Genomic DNA, 18439 nt, shown 5'->3' on the forward strand with positions numbered 1-18439 from the left:
TGTAGTGGGACTGGAACATATTACCTGACCCTCACTGTAGTGGGACTGGAACATATTACCTGACCCTCACTGTAGTGGGACTGGAACATATCCACCTAACCCTCACTGTAGTGGGATTGGAACATATTACCTGACCCTCACTGTAGTGGGACTGGAACATATTACCTGACCCTCACTGTAGTGGGACTGGAACATATTGCCTGACCCTCACTGTAGTGGGACTGGAACCTGTCCACCTAACCCCTCACTGTAGTGGGATTGGAACATTACCTGACCCTCACTGTAGTGGGACTGGAACATATTACCTGACCCTCACTGTAGTGGGACTGGAACATATTACCTGACCCTCACTGTAGTGGATTGGAACATATCACTGTAGTGGGACTGGAACCTCACTGTAGTGGGACTGGAACATATTACCTGAACCCTCACTGTAGTGGGGGACTGGAACATTACCTGACCCTCACTGTAGTGGGATTGGAACATATCACCTGACCCTCACTGTAGTGGGACTGGAACATATTACCTGACCCTCACTGTAGTGGGACTGGAACATATTACCTGACCCTCACTGTAGTGGGATTGGAACATATCACCTGACCCTCACTGTAGTGGGACTGGAACATATTACCTGACCCTCACTGTAGTGGGACTGGAACATATTACCTGACCCTCACTGTAGTGGGACTGGAACATATTACCTGACCCTCACTGTAGTGGGACTGGAACATATCACCTGACCCTCACTGTAGTGGGACTGGAACATATTACCTGACCCCTCACTGTAGTGGGACTGGAACATATTACCTGACCCCTCACTGTAGTGGGACTGGAACATATTACCTGACCCTCACTGTAGTGGGACTGGAACATATCACCTGACCCTCACTGTAGTGGGATTGGAACATATCACCTGACCCCTCACTGTAGTGTATTCAGGCTATAAAAACATGGAGTCGACCACATCACTGACAATAGTGGACCTTCTTTGTACTATAGTCAACAGTGAATGTAGTCCCTATTTCTCTGCAGAGATACATTTATCTCTGAGCTTTCTCTTTCTCTCTGGCAGTGATAACCGGGATGACCAGTTCCCACGTGTGTGTGTCGTGGCGTTCCTCAGCCGCCTCCAGCCCTCAATCAGCTGCATGAGAGACTGATGGAAGAACTGGTTCTCTGCTTGCTGAAAAAGGTAAGACCACGGCTCTTCCTCAATTAGTCTTTCCTCGCGTCCTCTCTCCTTACCTCCTTCTCAAAATACATTAGAGGAGAACATCCTAGGTTCCTCCTCTGAGATCTTATCCTCCAATTCATTTTGAGGAGGAGGTGACCAGAGAGGACCGTAGGAATCAAGGAAAGACTGACACAGCTGGAGATTTGGTTTGTTTATAGACCATGATGTCTACTCATTCAGTGTGTGTGTTCATAGCATCACACACATTAATTCAGTTCATACTGCAGTAATATATTAAAGACCACTGTCCATCTCCCTGAGCTCCAACACAGTAGTTATTAGTTCATGTGTAGTTTTAAGTCTTTTTCTCTTTCAGGATGAGGCCATATCGAAGTCAAAACAGCGTTACTATAGCAACTCCCTGCAGCATCGTGTCAAGAACAGGGTGTGGCAGACACTACTGATGCTGCTGCCCAAACTGAGAGGGGTGAGAGACACACATACGAACAGACACTTGAATGAAACCTCTATTAACCCTGTGTTTGTGTTCATCCAGGAGTTTGTAGGTACCGTTCTGGGTCGTGTGTTTGAGGCAGGTTTCGTCAGTAACCAGGCCTCAGTCAAGTACCTGATAGAGTGGAAGATGGTTCTAATCCTAGTCCAGTATCCTGAACACATAGACCGACTCTGGGCCTGCTTCAGTGTGGTGAGTAATCTTAGTCCAGTACCCTGAATACAGACTGACTCTGGGCCTGCTTCAGTGTGGTGAGTAATCTTAGTCCAGTACCCTGAATACAGACTGACTCTGGGCCTGCTTCAGGGTGGTGAGTAATCTTAGTCCAGTACCCTGAATACAGACCGACTCTGGGCCTGCTTCAGGGTGGTGAGTGCTTACCCTTTTCGGCTGTGTATGTGACCACTGCAGGAATTGAACCCTCAACCTTGGTGTTGCTGGTGCCATGCTCTTACCCACTGTGCCACATAATACCACAACTGGCATCTATTGTATTGTCACTGAATGAAAAGTGGATTCTATTTTCACTGGCTTAAAGAACATGTAATAGTCAATATTGATCTGTAGCCAATGTGTCTAATTGATGTGGTTTGTGTCTGAACAGGATCAAGAGAAGACCAAGACCAGTGTCTGTACCTTCCTGTCTGTATTGGTCCACCTCAACATCATCATGCCTCAACTCAAGGAGAAGGTAAGATTCACATGTCACCATCATAAAGTAAAACCTTCAAAGCACAGGGACTCTTCCTCCTCTCCTGAGCCCCTCTCCTCCTCCTCTGTGTCCCTCCCCACCAGGCAGTACAGTGGCTTAAGGCCCTGGACACGATCCTCCAGTTGTGTTTCAGTGTGTTTCAGCCATAACTTCAGTGTTCACATCTCTCTCTCCTTCTCTCTCTCTCTGTATCTCTCTCTCTCTCTGGTCTCTCTCTCTGTCTCTCTCTGTCTCTCTCTGTCTCTCTCTGTCTCTCTCTCGTCTCTCTCTCGGTCTCTCTCTCTCTCGGTCTCTCTCCGTATCTCTCTGTCTCTCTCTGTATCTCTCTGTCTCTCTCTGTCTCTCCCTTCTCTCTCTCTCTCTCTCTCCCTTCTCTCTGTCTCTCTCTCTCTCTCTCTCTGTCTCTCTCTTTCTCTCTGTCTCTGTCTCTCCTTCTCTGTCTCTCCCTTCTCTCTCTCTGTCTCTCCCTTCTCTCTGTCTGTCTCTCTCTCTCTCTCTCTCTCTCTCTCTCTCTCTCTCTCTCTCTCTCCTTCTCTCTGTATCTCTCTCTCTCTCTCTCTCTCTGTATCTCTCTCTCTCCCTTCTCTCTGTATCTCTCTGTCTCTCTCTCTCTCTTTCCTTCTCTCTGTATCTCTCTCTCTCTCTCTGTCTCTCCCTTCTCTCCATCTCTCTCTCTCTCTCTCCATCTCTCTGCCCCCCACCAGGCAGTACAGTGGCGTAAGGCCCTGGATGTTATTCTCCAGTGGTGTTTCAGCCATAACTTCAGTGTTCGTCTGTACGCCCTGCTGGCCCTGAAGAGGGTGTGGGGTCTGGAGGGGGGCGAGGGCCGAGGCTGGGGGCGGATGGGCTCGGGGGGCTGGCCACCGTCGTTAAGGCCTGTCTGCACCAGGCTGAGGCCATGCAGAGTACTGGGTGAGTGAGTTACATATCAACTAGGATTATTATGTTGCCAAGGTTGCCGCAGGAATCACATTCTAAAATTCATACAGTCACTGTACATCTGTACACTATTCATAACATGTATACACGCATGACTGTAAGTCTCTTTGGATAAAAGTGACTGCTAAATGGCATATATTACTGGAAGTCGCTTTGTGTAAAGGTGTGTTCTATGTTTTTATTTATTTAACTAGGCAAGTCAGTTATTTTAAATGACAGCCTATGAACAGTGGGTTAACTGCCTGTTCAGGGGCAGAACCACATATTTTTACCTTGTCAACTCATTGATTCGATCTAGCAACCTTTCGGTTACTAGTCCAACGCTCTAACCATTAGGCTACCTGTTGTTATTAGTGAAGGAGGAACCACACTTGGTTATCTTAGCTCCATTGGAAACTGTGTAAATTGGGCTCCCAGAGTGGTGCAGTGGTCTAAGACACTGCATCTAAGTGCAAGAGGGGTCACTGCAGTACCTGGTTGGAATCCAGGCTGCATCACATCCGGCCTGTGATTGGTAGTCCCATAGGGCGGTGCACAATTGGCCCAGCGTCGTCTGGGTTTGACCAGGGTAGGCCGCCATTGTAAATAAGAATTTGTTCTTAACTAACTTGCCTCGTTAAATACATTATTGGACCCCTATAACTACTGTATATCTCTGTACAGAAATGCCAGTAAGAACTGGACCAGGATTCAGGACCACTTCTTCTTTGGTGTCTTTCATCCTGTTAGAGACTATAGTGTGGAAGTAAGACACTGTATTGTTAATTGATTGTGTGAATTTGAAGTATTAAATGTTTTTGAATGTGAATCTTTTAAAATCTCTTGATTCATTGTAATTTGACCTAATTGCGTTGGGTCTCTAAAAAACGAATGTACTGAGTGTTGATTGAGGAGAGACGACGTGTGTAAACTGTTCTTTTCCTCCCGTCTCTCCCTGCCAGACCATATTCTACACATTCCCCAGCCTATCAGAGGTGTTTGAGGACGAGTGGATTCCGCCCTGGAAGTTTGAGAAGTTGGTGGACTTCTCCCAGAGTGCATCTCTCCCGTTGAGGAACCCTGTCCCTGACCTGAGCCAGATTCAGCCTGGAGACTGGATCCAGCAGGATAAAGGTACATTCCCCTGAGGGGATAAAGGAAGTTGTATTGAACTGAAAAGGGTATCACCACTAGATGGCAGCAGAGACTGTACCCAACAGACAGCTACTCTGGTTAAAGTGGAGATCACAGCTATTCAACTATTGGTCTGAAGTACTGCTGGTTCTCCTTTCTACCTGGTAGTTAAATGAGCAATTAATGAAATTGATTGGCCAGGTCCCTGACTTTATAAGTGTTCTGGCCCTCCAGGACTTCAGTTTAAAAGCCCTGGTGTAGATGCCTCAGTGTTGTTGTTTGTTAGGGGATCAGGATGGTGAGGAGCGCTGGGCCGAGGTCCAGAAGAAGATGACCCCCTGGAGGTTGGGGATCCATGAACAGGAGCCAGAGGTGGGTCTGGTGCCCCAGCAGAGAGCAGCACGCCTGGGCAAGCTGCACAGTGCCCTCCTGGTGGTTGCCTCGCTCATAGACAAGCCCACCAACCTGGGAGGTTAGTTATTTATTTTCGATTTAACCTCTATTTATACAGGTCAGTCAATGCTGAACAACTTGGTACAGGATGAATGTTTTAACCTTCATCTGCTGATCTCTCTGTACACATGATGAGTAACCTTGCTTGAGACCTGAAGACTTGTGTTAGCTCCCCAGGCTTGAGCTCAAGGAGCTAACACAGTCATGTAGTGTTCAGGAGACCCTGGTAGGAATCCAATCGGTCACATATGAACTCACAGCCATTTATATCTAGCTATATTGTATTGTATTATTTTCCATTAGCTACCCAATATACTTGGTGTTGCTAAGCGTTGCCATGCAAACAGACAGCAGCAGGCAGCACTACATGAACTAATCAGTCCTAATCAGAGTTTGTCTAAGGAGCACTAGCACTGCATCATAACAGACTCATGTTCCCCACTGGGCTGCCATATTGCTGCGCTGCCTGCTGTCTGTTTATGTAAGCCTTATGTTGATTTAAATGAGTTTATACAGGAGAAGACATATTTTTAAATCTTCATTTAACTAGGCAAGTCAGTTAAGAACAAATTCTTATTTTCAATGATGGCCTAGCTACTAGCTACTACTATTAGGCTATTAAATGATGCTAGCAAACTGGCTAGCTACAGTGTCTAGTTAAGATTTTTTTTAAACTCAGGAGTCAATAGTTACTTTTTCTGGCAAGTGGGATTAATGTATCATCGTCATCGATGAACCACCAAAGGCATACCCCATTTCTGTTTGAAAATTGAGAATTTTCGTGGCCAAAGTTGAAGTTTAACATGAGAACCATTTTAGGACCATACAAACACAGTTTTATGTTCTAGGTTTCTAACCCTGTGTCAAAGCTAGAATACCACCTCTGCAGGATTAACAATTCAACTCGCCCCTGCCTACCCAATGGCAGGTCAATTATTCTGCCTCATTAATCCCTACAGATCTGATAGATGCCGCTCTGCTTTACCACTGAGCTAGTATACAGCTAGGCACTGTTCCTCAACAGTAAAGGCCTTAGAGTAAAGTGGGCTATCCTAGAAGACGAGTGCCTATGCTCCCTCACACCTAATTTATAAACCCCTGGCGCCTTCTCAGGATCGTCCAGGCCAGAGCTTCAACTTCAGCACACTATGACGCACTCCTCTGGGTTGGTTTAGCCCAGACACCCATTTTACGACTCCTATCAATGCACTCCATACCTATAGTTCGGGTCTCGGGTTCCCAATCGACTAGTTAGCCAAGAAAATTAGCTAGAGTTCCTTGATTAATCAAGTCAATTTCAGAAACCTAGAGTAAAACGACATGCATTTGCATGACTCTTTGATAACACAGGGTTTCAGAACAATAAAGCAAGTTTATTCAAAGTTCTAGAAAAATACATAAAACAAATCTCAGATCAATCAATCAATCACAAATAAATATCACAAATCGATAAGTGAAAATGAATCCTGGATTAGATTCATAGATGCCTCCAGCGCCCTTAACTAAACCATTATTAGGGTGCCAGTAATATATTGTTTGCCCTTTTTACAATTTTATGAGAACCACAGTATTTAAAACAAGAAAAAACATTTCTTACAATTTCTAAACCGTTTGTCTTCCCCCCTCGGGATGATCAGTCCTTCAGTTGGTGTTTAACTACACTCCTATCAATGAGGTATTAACTACACTCCTATCAATGAGGTAACCTTCAGTCTGTGTCTAACTACACTCCTATCAATGAGGTAACCTTCAACTACACTCCTATCAATGAGGTAACTTCAGTCTGTGTCTAACTACACTCCTATCAATGAGGTAACCTTCAGTCTGTGTCTAACTACACTCCTATCAATGAGGTAACCTTCAGTCTGTGTCTAACTACACTCCTATCAATGAGGTAACCTTCAGTCTGTGTCTAACTACACTCCTATCAATGAGGTAACCTTCAGTCTGTGTCTAACTACACTCCTATCAATGAGGTAACCTTCAGTCTGTGTCTAACTACACTCCTATCAATGAGGTAACCTTCAGTCTGTGTCTAACTACACTCCTATCAATGAGGTAACCTTCAGTCTGTGTCTAACTACACTCCTATCAATGAGGTAACCTTCAGTCTGTGTCTAACTCAGTAACTTCAGTCTGTGTCTAACTACACTCCTATCAATGAGGTAACCTTCAGTCTGTGTCTAACTACACTCCTATCAATGAGGTAACCTTCAGTCTGTGTCTAACTACACTCCTATCAATGAGGTAACCTTCAGTCTGTGTCTAACTACACTCCTATCAATGAGGTAACCTTCAGTCTGTGTCTAACTACACTCCTATCAATGAGGTAACCTTCAGTCTGTGTCTAACTACACTCCTATCAATGAGGTAACCTACACTCCTATCAATGAGGTAACCTTCAGTCTGTTCTAACTACACTCCTATCAATGAGGTAACCTTCAGTCTGTGTCTAACTACACTCCTATCAATGAGGTAACCTTCAGTCTGTGTCTAACTACACTCCTATCAATGAGGTAACCTTCAGTCGGTGTTTAACTACACTCCTATCAATTAGGTATTAACTACACTCCTATCAATGAGGTAACCTTCAGTCGGTGTTTAACTACACTCCTATCAATGAGGTAACCTTCAGTCGGTGTTTAACTACACTCCTATCAATGAGGTAACCTTCAGTCGGTGTTTAACTACACTCCTATCAATGAGGTAACCTTCAGTCGGTGTTTAACTACACTCCTATCAATTAGGTATTAACTACACTCCTATCAATGAGGTAACCTTCAGTCGGTGTTTAACTACACTCCTATCAATGAGGTAACCTTCAGTCGGTGTTTAACTACACTCCTATCAATGAGGTAACCTTCAGTCGGTGTCTAACTACACTCCTATCAATGAGGTATTAACTACTCTCCTATCAATGAGGTAACCTTAAGTGTTCCCCCTAGATTTTTACTTAAACACTAAGAATAAATATTGATGCATTTTAAGCTAAATCTTCCTCCAGCTGAACAGGTTCTTCCAGCAAGCTCAAAGAGTCGTACCACTCCCAAAAATCCTGCCTCCTCGTATTCTGCTAACTCACGGTGGTTATAGATCTGCCCCGATGACGCACGCATTCAGTGGTTAACACCTACTGTAATGCGGCCATTTCTCAGAAGGGCATTTTTCTCTTGCCTAGACAGGATGTCCGCCTCAACCGCACGCGTACGTCTTCCTGCCTCCTCCCGGCTGTTCTGACCTGGGGAGCTAGTCCAGCTAGCACCCTTAGGATACCACATTATCATTCACTTTTAAAACATTCATTTCTAGACATGAACCTTTCTCATTCCACTCGATTCTAATCTTACTCCAACCTATTTTATTACTCCCATTACATCTTAAACGTCCAACATTTTAAACATTTCATCATTACACCATGTCACTATCAACCTCCTCCAAGACTCTTAAACATGTTCCAGATGTACTGTACCTTAAAAACAACCATCATTATAACATCCTTAACCATTTTACTGCATTTATTTAATCACCCTTTAATATCTTCCACTGTATATTTCCCAATGTTTTCAACCTTGTAACATATTTATCCTTTCATTATTATTTGAAAGAATTCCAGTCCCAGTTCATTTCAAATTTGTCTTATTGACTTATTGACTTATTGTCTTTAATAAATGCTGGCGGGGCCTTCCTACCCATGCCCTCTGTCACAGAGAACTGGGCCTTGGACTGCTATTCTTGACAGCTGAAAAGTCTCTTCTTTCATAGTTCTCCTCATCACTCCTCCTCTTGCCTCTGTCCTGCTGGACTGAAGGAGAACATGCTCAATAAAGTGTCTAGGCATAATGGTCTCGTAGAGGTGTGTTAGAGATTGAGCGATAAGGTATTATTGAGCCAAGTCTTTGACTAGAAAGGGTTCCTTTTCTTTGAGTACAGTAAAGAATGCAGCTTTGACGTGTGGTCCACCTGAATTCAGTGCCTCGTATATCACTCTCATCTTGGCCTGGCGGGTCGGTGCAGCGCTGATATTTGCATTGATCTCTTCACCGATCATGCCCTTCGTGAAGAGAATATCTGCTATGGCAAACACATTATTGACCCTTTGAATGATCTGTGGTCTGAATTCATCAACAAACTCAATGTCTCTTGTGGATGAATCATCTCTGTATTCCTCTGTTCGTATTTCAGCTTTCCATGCAGATTCTCCCTTCTCACTTATCAACTCCATCTCAAAGTCCATCGCAGGGTCCTTTATGTACACTTCAAAGTAGTTTGGCCTGGTGCTTCTTAGCTTGATCTTTTCTGGCGTAATCGAGGATTGACACGAGGTCTTGAGGGTGAAGCGACTCCCCTTCCGGAGGGACTTCTCCGGCTTTGGCTTTGGAAGTCTTAAGAATCCATAGGACTTCTCCTGTGCCTCCACCTCCCGTGCTAGAGAAGGATCACATCGGATCAGATATGTGTGTAAGGTGAGGAGTGCTCTGGTGGACCTAAAGATCAGAAGGTCACAGTGCACTCTCCAATGCAACCCACGTCTCAGTACCAAACCCCTGCCAGAGAAGGAGGGATGAAGCAGTTTGGCGTGGAACCCCGTCACCTCATCCACTTCTTCCACAAGCACTCTGTTGTCTTTCACATGTAGAACCTTCATGTCTTCTCTCAAGGAGGATTGTGGGTAGTCTGGATCTATACAGACAAAGTGTGGCAGACTAATTTCCTCTAGTTTGCCAGAAATCATTGTGATGTCCAGTAATGGACCTCCTTCTTCAAAGCGCATGTTGTTCAGAGTGGCCCTGTGAGGCTCCCAGGAGCTGAACTGGTATCGCAGACTGACTTTGCTCTCACATACCCACTGCAGCCCTGATAAGATGCACTCGTAATGCCCTGCTGCAGAAGAGTCGAGTGTGTAGACGGTGGTCTCATCCTCTGTAGACACAGAGGGTTCAACCTGAATCCAGGACATTGAGCTCTTTATATGGTTGCAATTCAAACATTCCTTTGGACAATCGGTTTTAAGGCCAAACTCTTTTTGGAGACACATATTTGACCCTGAATAGTTGACTCCAATCTCTTTGGCCAGTTTAGTGATGATTGTTCCTACTGAATCCAGTGCCTTTTTGTAGAACTGTCTTATTGTTCCAGTGATGAAACTACTACCATCCTTTTCACCAGGACTGAGTTTGTCCATGATGTTTGTATGTATGACTTTAAGCCTATCTATCATTAAGTTATGTTGTTTTAAATCGCGTTCGATATTATCACCAAGAGACAGAAGAAGTGAAACTAAAGTCTTCAATTCCTGTTCACTAGGTTCTGCCCTTTCAATTACGTTTGAGAGCTCATCAAGTTGTGACAACTGGGGTAGCAGAGGATTTGACTGTTCAGGAGTGCTAGTTTCACAGTTATCAACATCTTGATCTTTTGATGTGGCCATTTTCACTCCAAAGGCGCAATCTGCAGTGGCTACATCCACTTTTGGATTTATAAAGCAGTAATGTTCTTGCTAAGCCATTGATTCTAGAAGAATATAATTGAAAAATAACTAATGAGCTTAGTTCAACTGTCGTACCCCATCAGAACCCAGAATATAATCTTGCTTTATGGCAACATTTGTTAACATCGTAATTGTAAACAAACACGGTATAGCCTCAAAACGTGGAAGAAGAAAAAATCCTCTGGTATGTGTTGTCAGATGTAATCCATTTACTATAGGAAATGTCTAGCCAGTTTCCCTTTTTATTGTCCAAACGTCACCTTTGGCCAATTTGCGTTCCTCTCCCAGTCTCAGTTAGTTCCACTCCTAACAGACAATCAATGAATGTCCAAATCAACAAAAGAAAGACACGAGAGAACTGCTGTGAAGTAGCCTTTCCCGCTGTAAGAGTTTACTTTCAGTCTTAAAATGGGTGTGATCTGTGGACTGTGATTGGCTTTAATGCAGTCACATGGTCTTTGAGTAAAGGTGGATATTTTTAAGGTGGATTTTCAACAATATTATATTTTATACAGGGTGGCTATCACAGTGTGTGTGAGTTCCTAAGGCTGCATCTTGTGCATCCCACAGAATCCAAAAGCTGACGAGTATCTGGTTAAATAACCACATCCTTATTACACGCTTCATTAAACCACCCTGCAAAATATGACTTACAGTATTTTATGTGCCGATCTGGGCTATTTTGCATAAAGAAAATATCGCTCTATACCTGTAGCATTCAGAATAATTGAAACATTTAAATAATGATTGTGTAAATGATTGTGTTTTTGTTTGATTTATATTTCTGTGTGTGCATGTTTGTCTGTCTGCCGGGCTGTGTAGTAGTTTAAAGGCTTAATGCAGCCATTTTTATATCAGTCAAATCATTTCTGGGGAACAATTAAGTAAGTACCTTATAAAATAGTTTTCCATTAAAATGGACAAAAATAGCTTTTTAGCAACAAAATAATCTCAAGCAATAATTGTTATAGGACTGGGAGTGGGGAGGGGGAAACTAAAAACTAGTTGTTATTGGCAGAGAGGTTTGTTATTGGTCTATTAACTAATTAAGCTTAAGCTCGACCAATGCAAAACCTGCTGATTAGAAAGTCCTTTGTAGATTGTATTTTCAAACAGCAAATGTTTTCACACTTTTACAGTGTTAGTTTTATCAGGTGATACAAAACATAGGAAAAACAGAATTTTGACTGCACTGGGCCTTTAAATCAAATTTAAAAAATGTTCCATGCTCTGTCTGAAGAAAATATCACCTTAAACCTGTAGCATACAAATATCTGAAACATGTAAATAGTGGTTGTGTAATTGTTTGTTAATGTGTACATACATGTGTGTGTAGGACATGTGACCTCTTTGGGGCCATATCAACCATTAAACACTGAACTAAAATATTAACGCAACATGCAACAATTTCAAAGATTGTGTACTGAATTACAGTTCGTATAAGGACATTAGTCAATTGAAATGAATTCATTAGGCCCTATTCTGTGTATTTCACATGGCTGGGAATATAGATATGCATCTGTTGGTCACAAATACCTGAAAAGTAAACCCCCAAAAACGGCTTCGATCACGAACTGCAATCAGATCAAGACCATGATGAGGATGACGAGCATGCAGATGAGCTTCCCTGGTTTCTGACAGTTTGTGCAGCAATTATTTGGTTGTGTAAACCCACAGTTTCATAGCTGTCCGGGTGGCTATTCTCAGACGATCCCGCAGGTGATTAAGCCGAATATAGGAGGTCCTGGTTTGACTTGGTTACACGTGGTCTGCGGTTGTGAGGCCAGTTGGATGTACTGCCAAACTCTCCAAAATTATGTTGGAGGTGGCTTATGGTAGGGAAATGCACTTTAAATTATCTGGCAACAGTTCTGCTGGACATTCCTGCAGTCAGTATACCAATTGCACGCTCTCTCAAAACTTGAGACATCTGTGGCATTGTGTGAAAAAACTGCACATTTTAGAGTGGCCTTTTATTGTCCCCAGCACAAGGTGCACTTATGTAATGATCATGCTGTTTAACCAGCTTCTTGATTTGCCACACCTGTCAGGTGGATGTATTTTCTTGACAAAAGAGAAATGTTCACTAACAGGGATGTAAACAAATTTGTGCGCAAAATTTAAGACAAATAAGCTATTTGTGCGTATGGAAAATGTCTGGCATCTTATTTCAGCTCATGAAACATGGGACCAACACTTTTACAAGTTGCATCTATTATTTTGTTCAGTGTAGTATGTGTTGGACAGTCTTTGCCAAGTCAGTGATAAACACTTTCGCGCTCTCTCTCTCTCTGTCTCCCTCTCTCTCTGTCGCTCTCTCTCTCTTTGTCTCTCTCGATCTCTCTGTCTGTGTGTGTGTGTGTGAAGGTCTGTGTAGGACGTGTGAGATCTTTGGGGCCAGTGCTCTGGTGTTGGACAGTCTTCGCCACGTCAGTGATAAACACTTCCAGGCCCTGAGTGTCTCCTCGGAGCTTTGGCTCCCCCTACTGGAGGTAGGTAACAACACTTAAGTAGCCTAAACCACAGGTGTCAAGCTCATTCCACAGAGGGTTGAGTGTCTGCAGGTTTTCGCTCCTCACTTGTACTTGATTGATAAATTAAGGTCACAAATTAGTAAGGAACTCCCCTCCCCTGTTTGTCTAGGTTTTAATTGACAGGAAAAAACAAAAACCAGCTGACACTTGGCCCTCCATGGAATGATTTGGACAGCATTGACCTAAATTCTCCAGTGCTGTAGTGGAGGGTAAATGCACCTTTTTCAGTGCAGATGTAGAGGAAGGAGGACAGCTGAACACTCTAGGATATTGAGATGTTCATTCACTCTACTGTGTTCAGCTGTCTTTTTAGCCAGTTAAAAAAGGGTTATGTTAACATCATATATTTGTGTCTCTACCAGGTGAAGCCCGTAGAACTAGCTGACTTCTTGCAGCTGAAGAAGAAGGAGGGCTACTGCATTGTGGGAGTGGAGCAGACAGCCAATAGTCAGAGTCTAAAGGACTACAAGTTCCCTGAGAAGACTCTGTTACTGCTGGGGTAAAACCACTCTCCTGTAGGACAGCAGAGCACATTGTCTTGTCCAGTTGTATATTACATTACATTTAAGTCATTTAGCAGACGCTCTTATCCAGAGCGACTTACAAATTGGTGCATTCACCTTATGACATCCAGTAGAACAGTCACTTTATATAACTTTGTGTCATATTGGAAGTATTTTCTGCTTCAACAAAAGCCATGACATGAAATGCAATTATTCACTAACAGACAAACCACACAAATGAACAATCAATGCATGACATAATTATTGCACATCAATTCATTGACTTGACTGTATAAACACACATGTACATACACAGCCATGGCTGGGACTGTCTCACGGGTCAGGAGGAAGCTGACAAAGCTCTTTAATGGAATCTCAGTAATGGAGTGAGTGTTCCCCTGGGCCCCGATCAGGCAGACACACAGATCTGCTTCCTGCTGCAGTGAGGAGACGTGCCCAGGCATGCTGGTCTCTAATGGGTGCTCTGTGGAGGGAAGAACAGGGAACACACGCTCCAGCCATGCATCACATGCACAAATGTATGTATGTATGTATGTATGTATGTATGTATGTATGTATGTATGTATGTATGTATGTATGTATGTATGTATGTATGTATGTATGTATGTATGTATGTATGTATATACAGTGGGGAGAACAAGTATTTGATACTGACAATTTTGCAGGTTTTCCTACTTACAAAACATGTAGAGGTCTGTAATATTTATCATAGGTACACTTCAACTGTGAGAGACCAATTTTAAAACAAAAATCCAGAAAATCACATTGTATGATTTTTAAGTAATTAATTAGCATTTTATTGCATGACATAAGTATTTGATCACCTACCAACCAGTAAGAATTCCGACTCTCACAGACCTGTTAGTTTTTCTTTAAGAAGCCCTCCAGTTCTCCACTCATTACCTGTATTAACTGCACCTGTTTGAACTCGTTACCTGCATAAAAGACACCTGTCCACACACTCAATCAAACAGACTCCAACCTCTCCACAATGGCCAATACCAGAGAGGGTGTAAGGACATCAGGGATAAAAGTGTAGACCAAAACAAGGCAGGGATGGGCTACAGGACAATAGACAAGCAACTTGGTGAGAAGGCAGCAACTGTTGGCGCAATTATTAGAAAATGGAAGAAGTTCAAGATGACGGTCAATCATCTGGGGCTCCATGCAAGATCTCACCTCGTGGGGCATCAATGATCATGAGGAAGGTGAGGGATCAGCCCAGAACTACACAGCAGGACCTGGTCAATGACCTGAAGAGAGCTGGGACCACAGTCTCAAAGAAAACCATTAGTAACACACTACGCCGTCATGGATTACAATCCTGCAGCGCACTCAAGGTCCCCCTGCTCAAGCCAGCGCATGTCTAGGCCCGTCTGAAGTTTGCGAATGACCATCTGGATGATCCATAGGAGGAATGGGGGAAGGTCATGTGGTCTGATGAGACAAAAATAGAGCTTTTTGGTCTAAACTCCACTCGCCGTGTTTGGAGGAAGAAGAATGAGTACAACTCCAAGAACACCATCCCAACCGTGAAGCATGGAGGTGGAATCATCATTCTTTGGGGATGCTTTTCTGAAAAGGGGACAGTATTGGGGGGAGGATGGAAGGGGCCATGTATCTTGAGATCTTGGCCAACAACCTCCTTCCCTCAGTAAGAGCATTGAAGATGGGTCGTGGCTGGGTCTTCCAGCATGACAACGACCCGAAACACACAGCCAGGGCAACTAAGGAGTGGCTCCGTAACAAACATCTCAAGGTCCTGGAGTGGCCTAGCCAGTCCCCAGACCTGAACGCAATAGAAAATCTTTGGAGGGAGTCCGTATTGCCCAGCGACAGCCCCGAAACCTGAAGGATCTGGAGAAGGTCTGTATGGAGGAGTGGGCCAAAATCCCCTCTGCAGTGTGTGCAAACCTGGTCAAGAACTTCAGGAAACGTATGATCTCTGTTATTGCAAACAAAGGTTTCTGTACCAAATATTAAGTTCTGCTTTTCTGATGTATCAAATACTTATGTCATGCAGTAAAATGCAAATGAATGACTTAAAAATCATACAATGTGATTTTCTGGATTTTTGTTTTAGATTCTCTCACAGTTGAAGTGTACCTATGATAAAAATTACAGACCTCTACATGCTTTGTAAGTAGGAAAACCTGCAAAATCGGCAGTGTATCAAATACTTGTTCTCCCGTCTGTATATATATATATATACATACATACATACAGTGGGGCAAAAAAGTATTTAGTCAGCCACCAATTGTGCAAGTTCTTCCACTTAAAAAGATGAGAGAGGCCTGTAATTTTCATCATAGGTACACTTCAACTATGACAGACAAAATTAGAAGAAAATCCAGAAAATCACATTGTAGGATTTTTTTATGAATTTATTTGCAAATTATGGTGGAAAATAAGTATTTGGTCAATAACAAAAGTTTATCTCAATACTTTGATATATACCCTTTGTTGGCAATGACAGAGGTCAAACATTTTCTGTAAGTCTTCACAAGGTTTTCACACACATCCAATAAATGATGTTCCACTTCATGATTGTGTCCCACTTGTTGATTCTTCACAAAAAAATACAGTTTTATATCTTTATGTTTGAAGCCTGAAATGTGGCAAAAGGTCGCAAAGTTCAAGGGGGCCGAATACTTTCTCAAGGCACTGTATATATATCACGCACACAAGCTACAGAATGATGTTTGATCAATAGACACACATCGGTCAGTAATACACGTTTTTTCTCTACTGTGTGTACCGTCTCCAAACGGCGTCTGTTATTGGTTAGTTGAGGTTGATCATTCCTGGGTGGGATGGTTGAGCTCAGTCAAACATACAAGGTTTGTTTAAGCTGAGAGGGCCGAGGAGAGCTACAATTTGTAATGAACACAACCAGGCAAAGTGTATCTCGCACTCTGTCAACACACACACACACACACACACACACACACACACACACACACACACACACACACACACACACACACACACACACACACACACACACACACACACACACACACACACACACACACAGACAGACATTAGTCAGGGAACACTCCACCTGTGGTCTGCTCTGTTCCAGCACAGCATGGTGTTTGTCTAATGTAACCCATTACAACCATATCTGTACCTGTCTCTGTCATATTGTTCACAGCAGGCCAGGGTGAATGTTCTGTAGATCAGTGACTAAGGCCGGGATTCAACCCCATCGCCCCTTTTCGGCTATGCACCTATTAAAGGCATTGCTCCCGCATTTGCGGAGACCACATTCTCAGCTCAATTGGAAATGACCTTTAAATTTCTGTCGCGTGGATCTATATATATCTGGATCTAACACGGATCTAAATGAACTTTGACCTTACGCTATAGAAATAGAATGACATTGACTTGAATGGGAATGTCCAGTGTTCCAGTCCTTTAAATGTCTATGGACCAACATCCTATATCTCGTCTCCTGGCACTGTGTTCCATATTTCACCTGTCTAGTTATTCTCCTTTTTATTCATACTTTCTCTATCGCTTCCCCCCCCCTCCCCCTCCATCCTCCCCCCACCCTACTTTAGTAATGAGCGTGAGGGTATCCCAGCTAACCTGCTCCAGCTGCTGGATGTGTGTGTGGAGATCCCTCAGCAAGGTGTCATCCGTTCCCTCAACGTACACGTGAGCGCCGCCCTGCTGGTGTGGGAGTACACCCGCCAGTACCTGCCCTCTACTGGAGTGAAGTCAGACTGAAAAAGGGAGAGATGACCTGGATGATAAGAAACAAACATTTTCACTCTGTTGTAAAACGTTTTTTTGTTTATGTTTTCCATTGTGTGCACTAATGAACATGGCCCTAGTGTGGGGGTAAACCCACCAGTACCTACCCCTACTGCCCCTGCTGCAGAGTAGGGTTAAGTTGCCCCTTTACATTGTAGTCATTAAGCAGATGCTCTTAATCAGAGAAACTTACAGTAGTGAGTACATGCATGTTCATACTGGTCCCCCGTGGGAATCAAACCCACAACTCTGGTGTTGCAAGCACCACACTCACCACACCATTACCCCCTCCCCCTACTGGCCCTGCTGCTGGGGTGACCTCTGAACCTGGAGCCTCTTTGTGATAACTGTGGTGTGAAGTTGCCCCTAGGCACAGATCAAAGATCAGCTTGAATGCCCTCCCCAAGTCCTAACCTTAACCATTGGAGGGGAAAACTTGCCACTGACCCAACAGAAACCCAGTGTCAACCTCACCCTACTTCAGCCCTCTGGGATCTGGTCATGAAGGAAAGGAGACAGGAGACAGTGAGACTAGGAGAGGAATCAACCTCAATACTATTGATATGCTGTTCAAACCAGAGAGTTTCTTGTTATTGTCAAAGTCCCACCTCAGGCAGGTGTCAGTCATCAAAGGAGAAACCATTACTTACCTCTTCCATATTTTTAAAATTAATTTGATCATTTTTTTTTAACCCATTTTAAAATGCAGCCTTAACCCTCCAATGGGCCATAGATCTAGAGAATTGATGTTAGTCTTACAAGTAGTGACTTGTTATTAGACCTAGAACCCATCTCAGATCCATTGGAGGGTATCCGCTTTAGCCGTGGCTAGATATTACATTAGAATATTCCAATGCGTTTGTCGTTTGGACAGGGTCATGTTTCCAAGTGCTTTCCCAGTAAAGCAGCAGACACTTGATTTTCCCCGAGTCTCTGATTTTTTTTTGTGTGCTATTAAATATTGAACCATGCTTTTTTTGGAGTGGAGAAATTGTTGGAAAGTAAATGCATCTTTTTAAACAAATAAAACAATTATTTCGTAAGAACTCTGTTTTTCTTATCACACACATTTGGTTGATTTATGTGTTTCTTTGCAAACCATGTTATTTCTCACGGAGCCGTTCATAGCTCAGAAAGAACATGCACTCACAGTAGTTTATCGAAAGGTGCCGTGCGCCACGCCCAACTTTGACCAAGAATAACGTTGCGCAGGTGAACGAACCACT

General features: G+C 43.3%; 1 protein-coding gene across 1 annotated transcript; it reads left to right on the top strand.

The window, feature by feature from the left end:
- Window positions 1-1159: 1159 nt before the first annotated feature.
- LOC124042232 (probable methyltransferase TARBP1) lies at window positions 1160-18277 on the top strand. The gene is made up of 11 exons (XM_046360649.1): window positions 1160-1192; window positions 1551-1661; window positions 1731-1880; window positions 2293-2379; window positions 3167-3312; window positions 4003-4084; window positions 4281-4452; window positions 4739-4924; window positions 12761-12885; window positions 13290-13426; window positions 17018-18277. Exons 1-11 carry the CDS (start codon window positions 1160-1162, stop codon window positions 17184-17186), a joined length of 1398 nt encoding a protein of 465 aa, XP_046216605.1. The 3' UTR covers window positions 17187-18277.
- Window positions 18278-18439: the final 162 nt, after the last annotated feature.

The sequence above is a fragment of the Oncorhynchus gorbuscha genome, linkage group LG08 (genome assembly GCF_021184085.1).
Source record: "Oncorhynchus gorbuscha isolate QuinsamMale2020 ecotype Even-year linkage group LG08, OgorEven_v1.0, whole genome shotgun sequence".
NCBI lineage: Eukaryota > Metazoa > Chordata > Actinopteri > Salmoniformes > Salmonidae > Oncorhynchus > Oncorhynchus gorbuscha.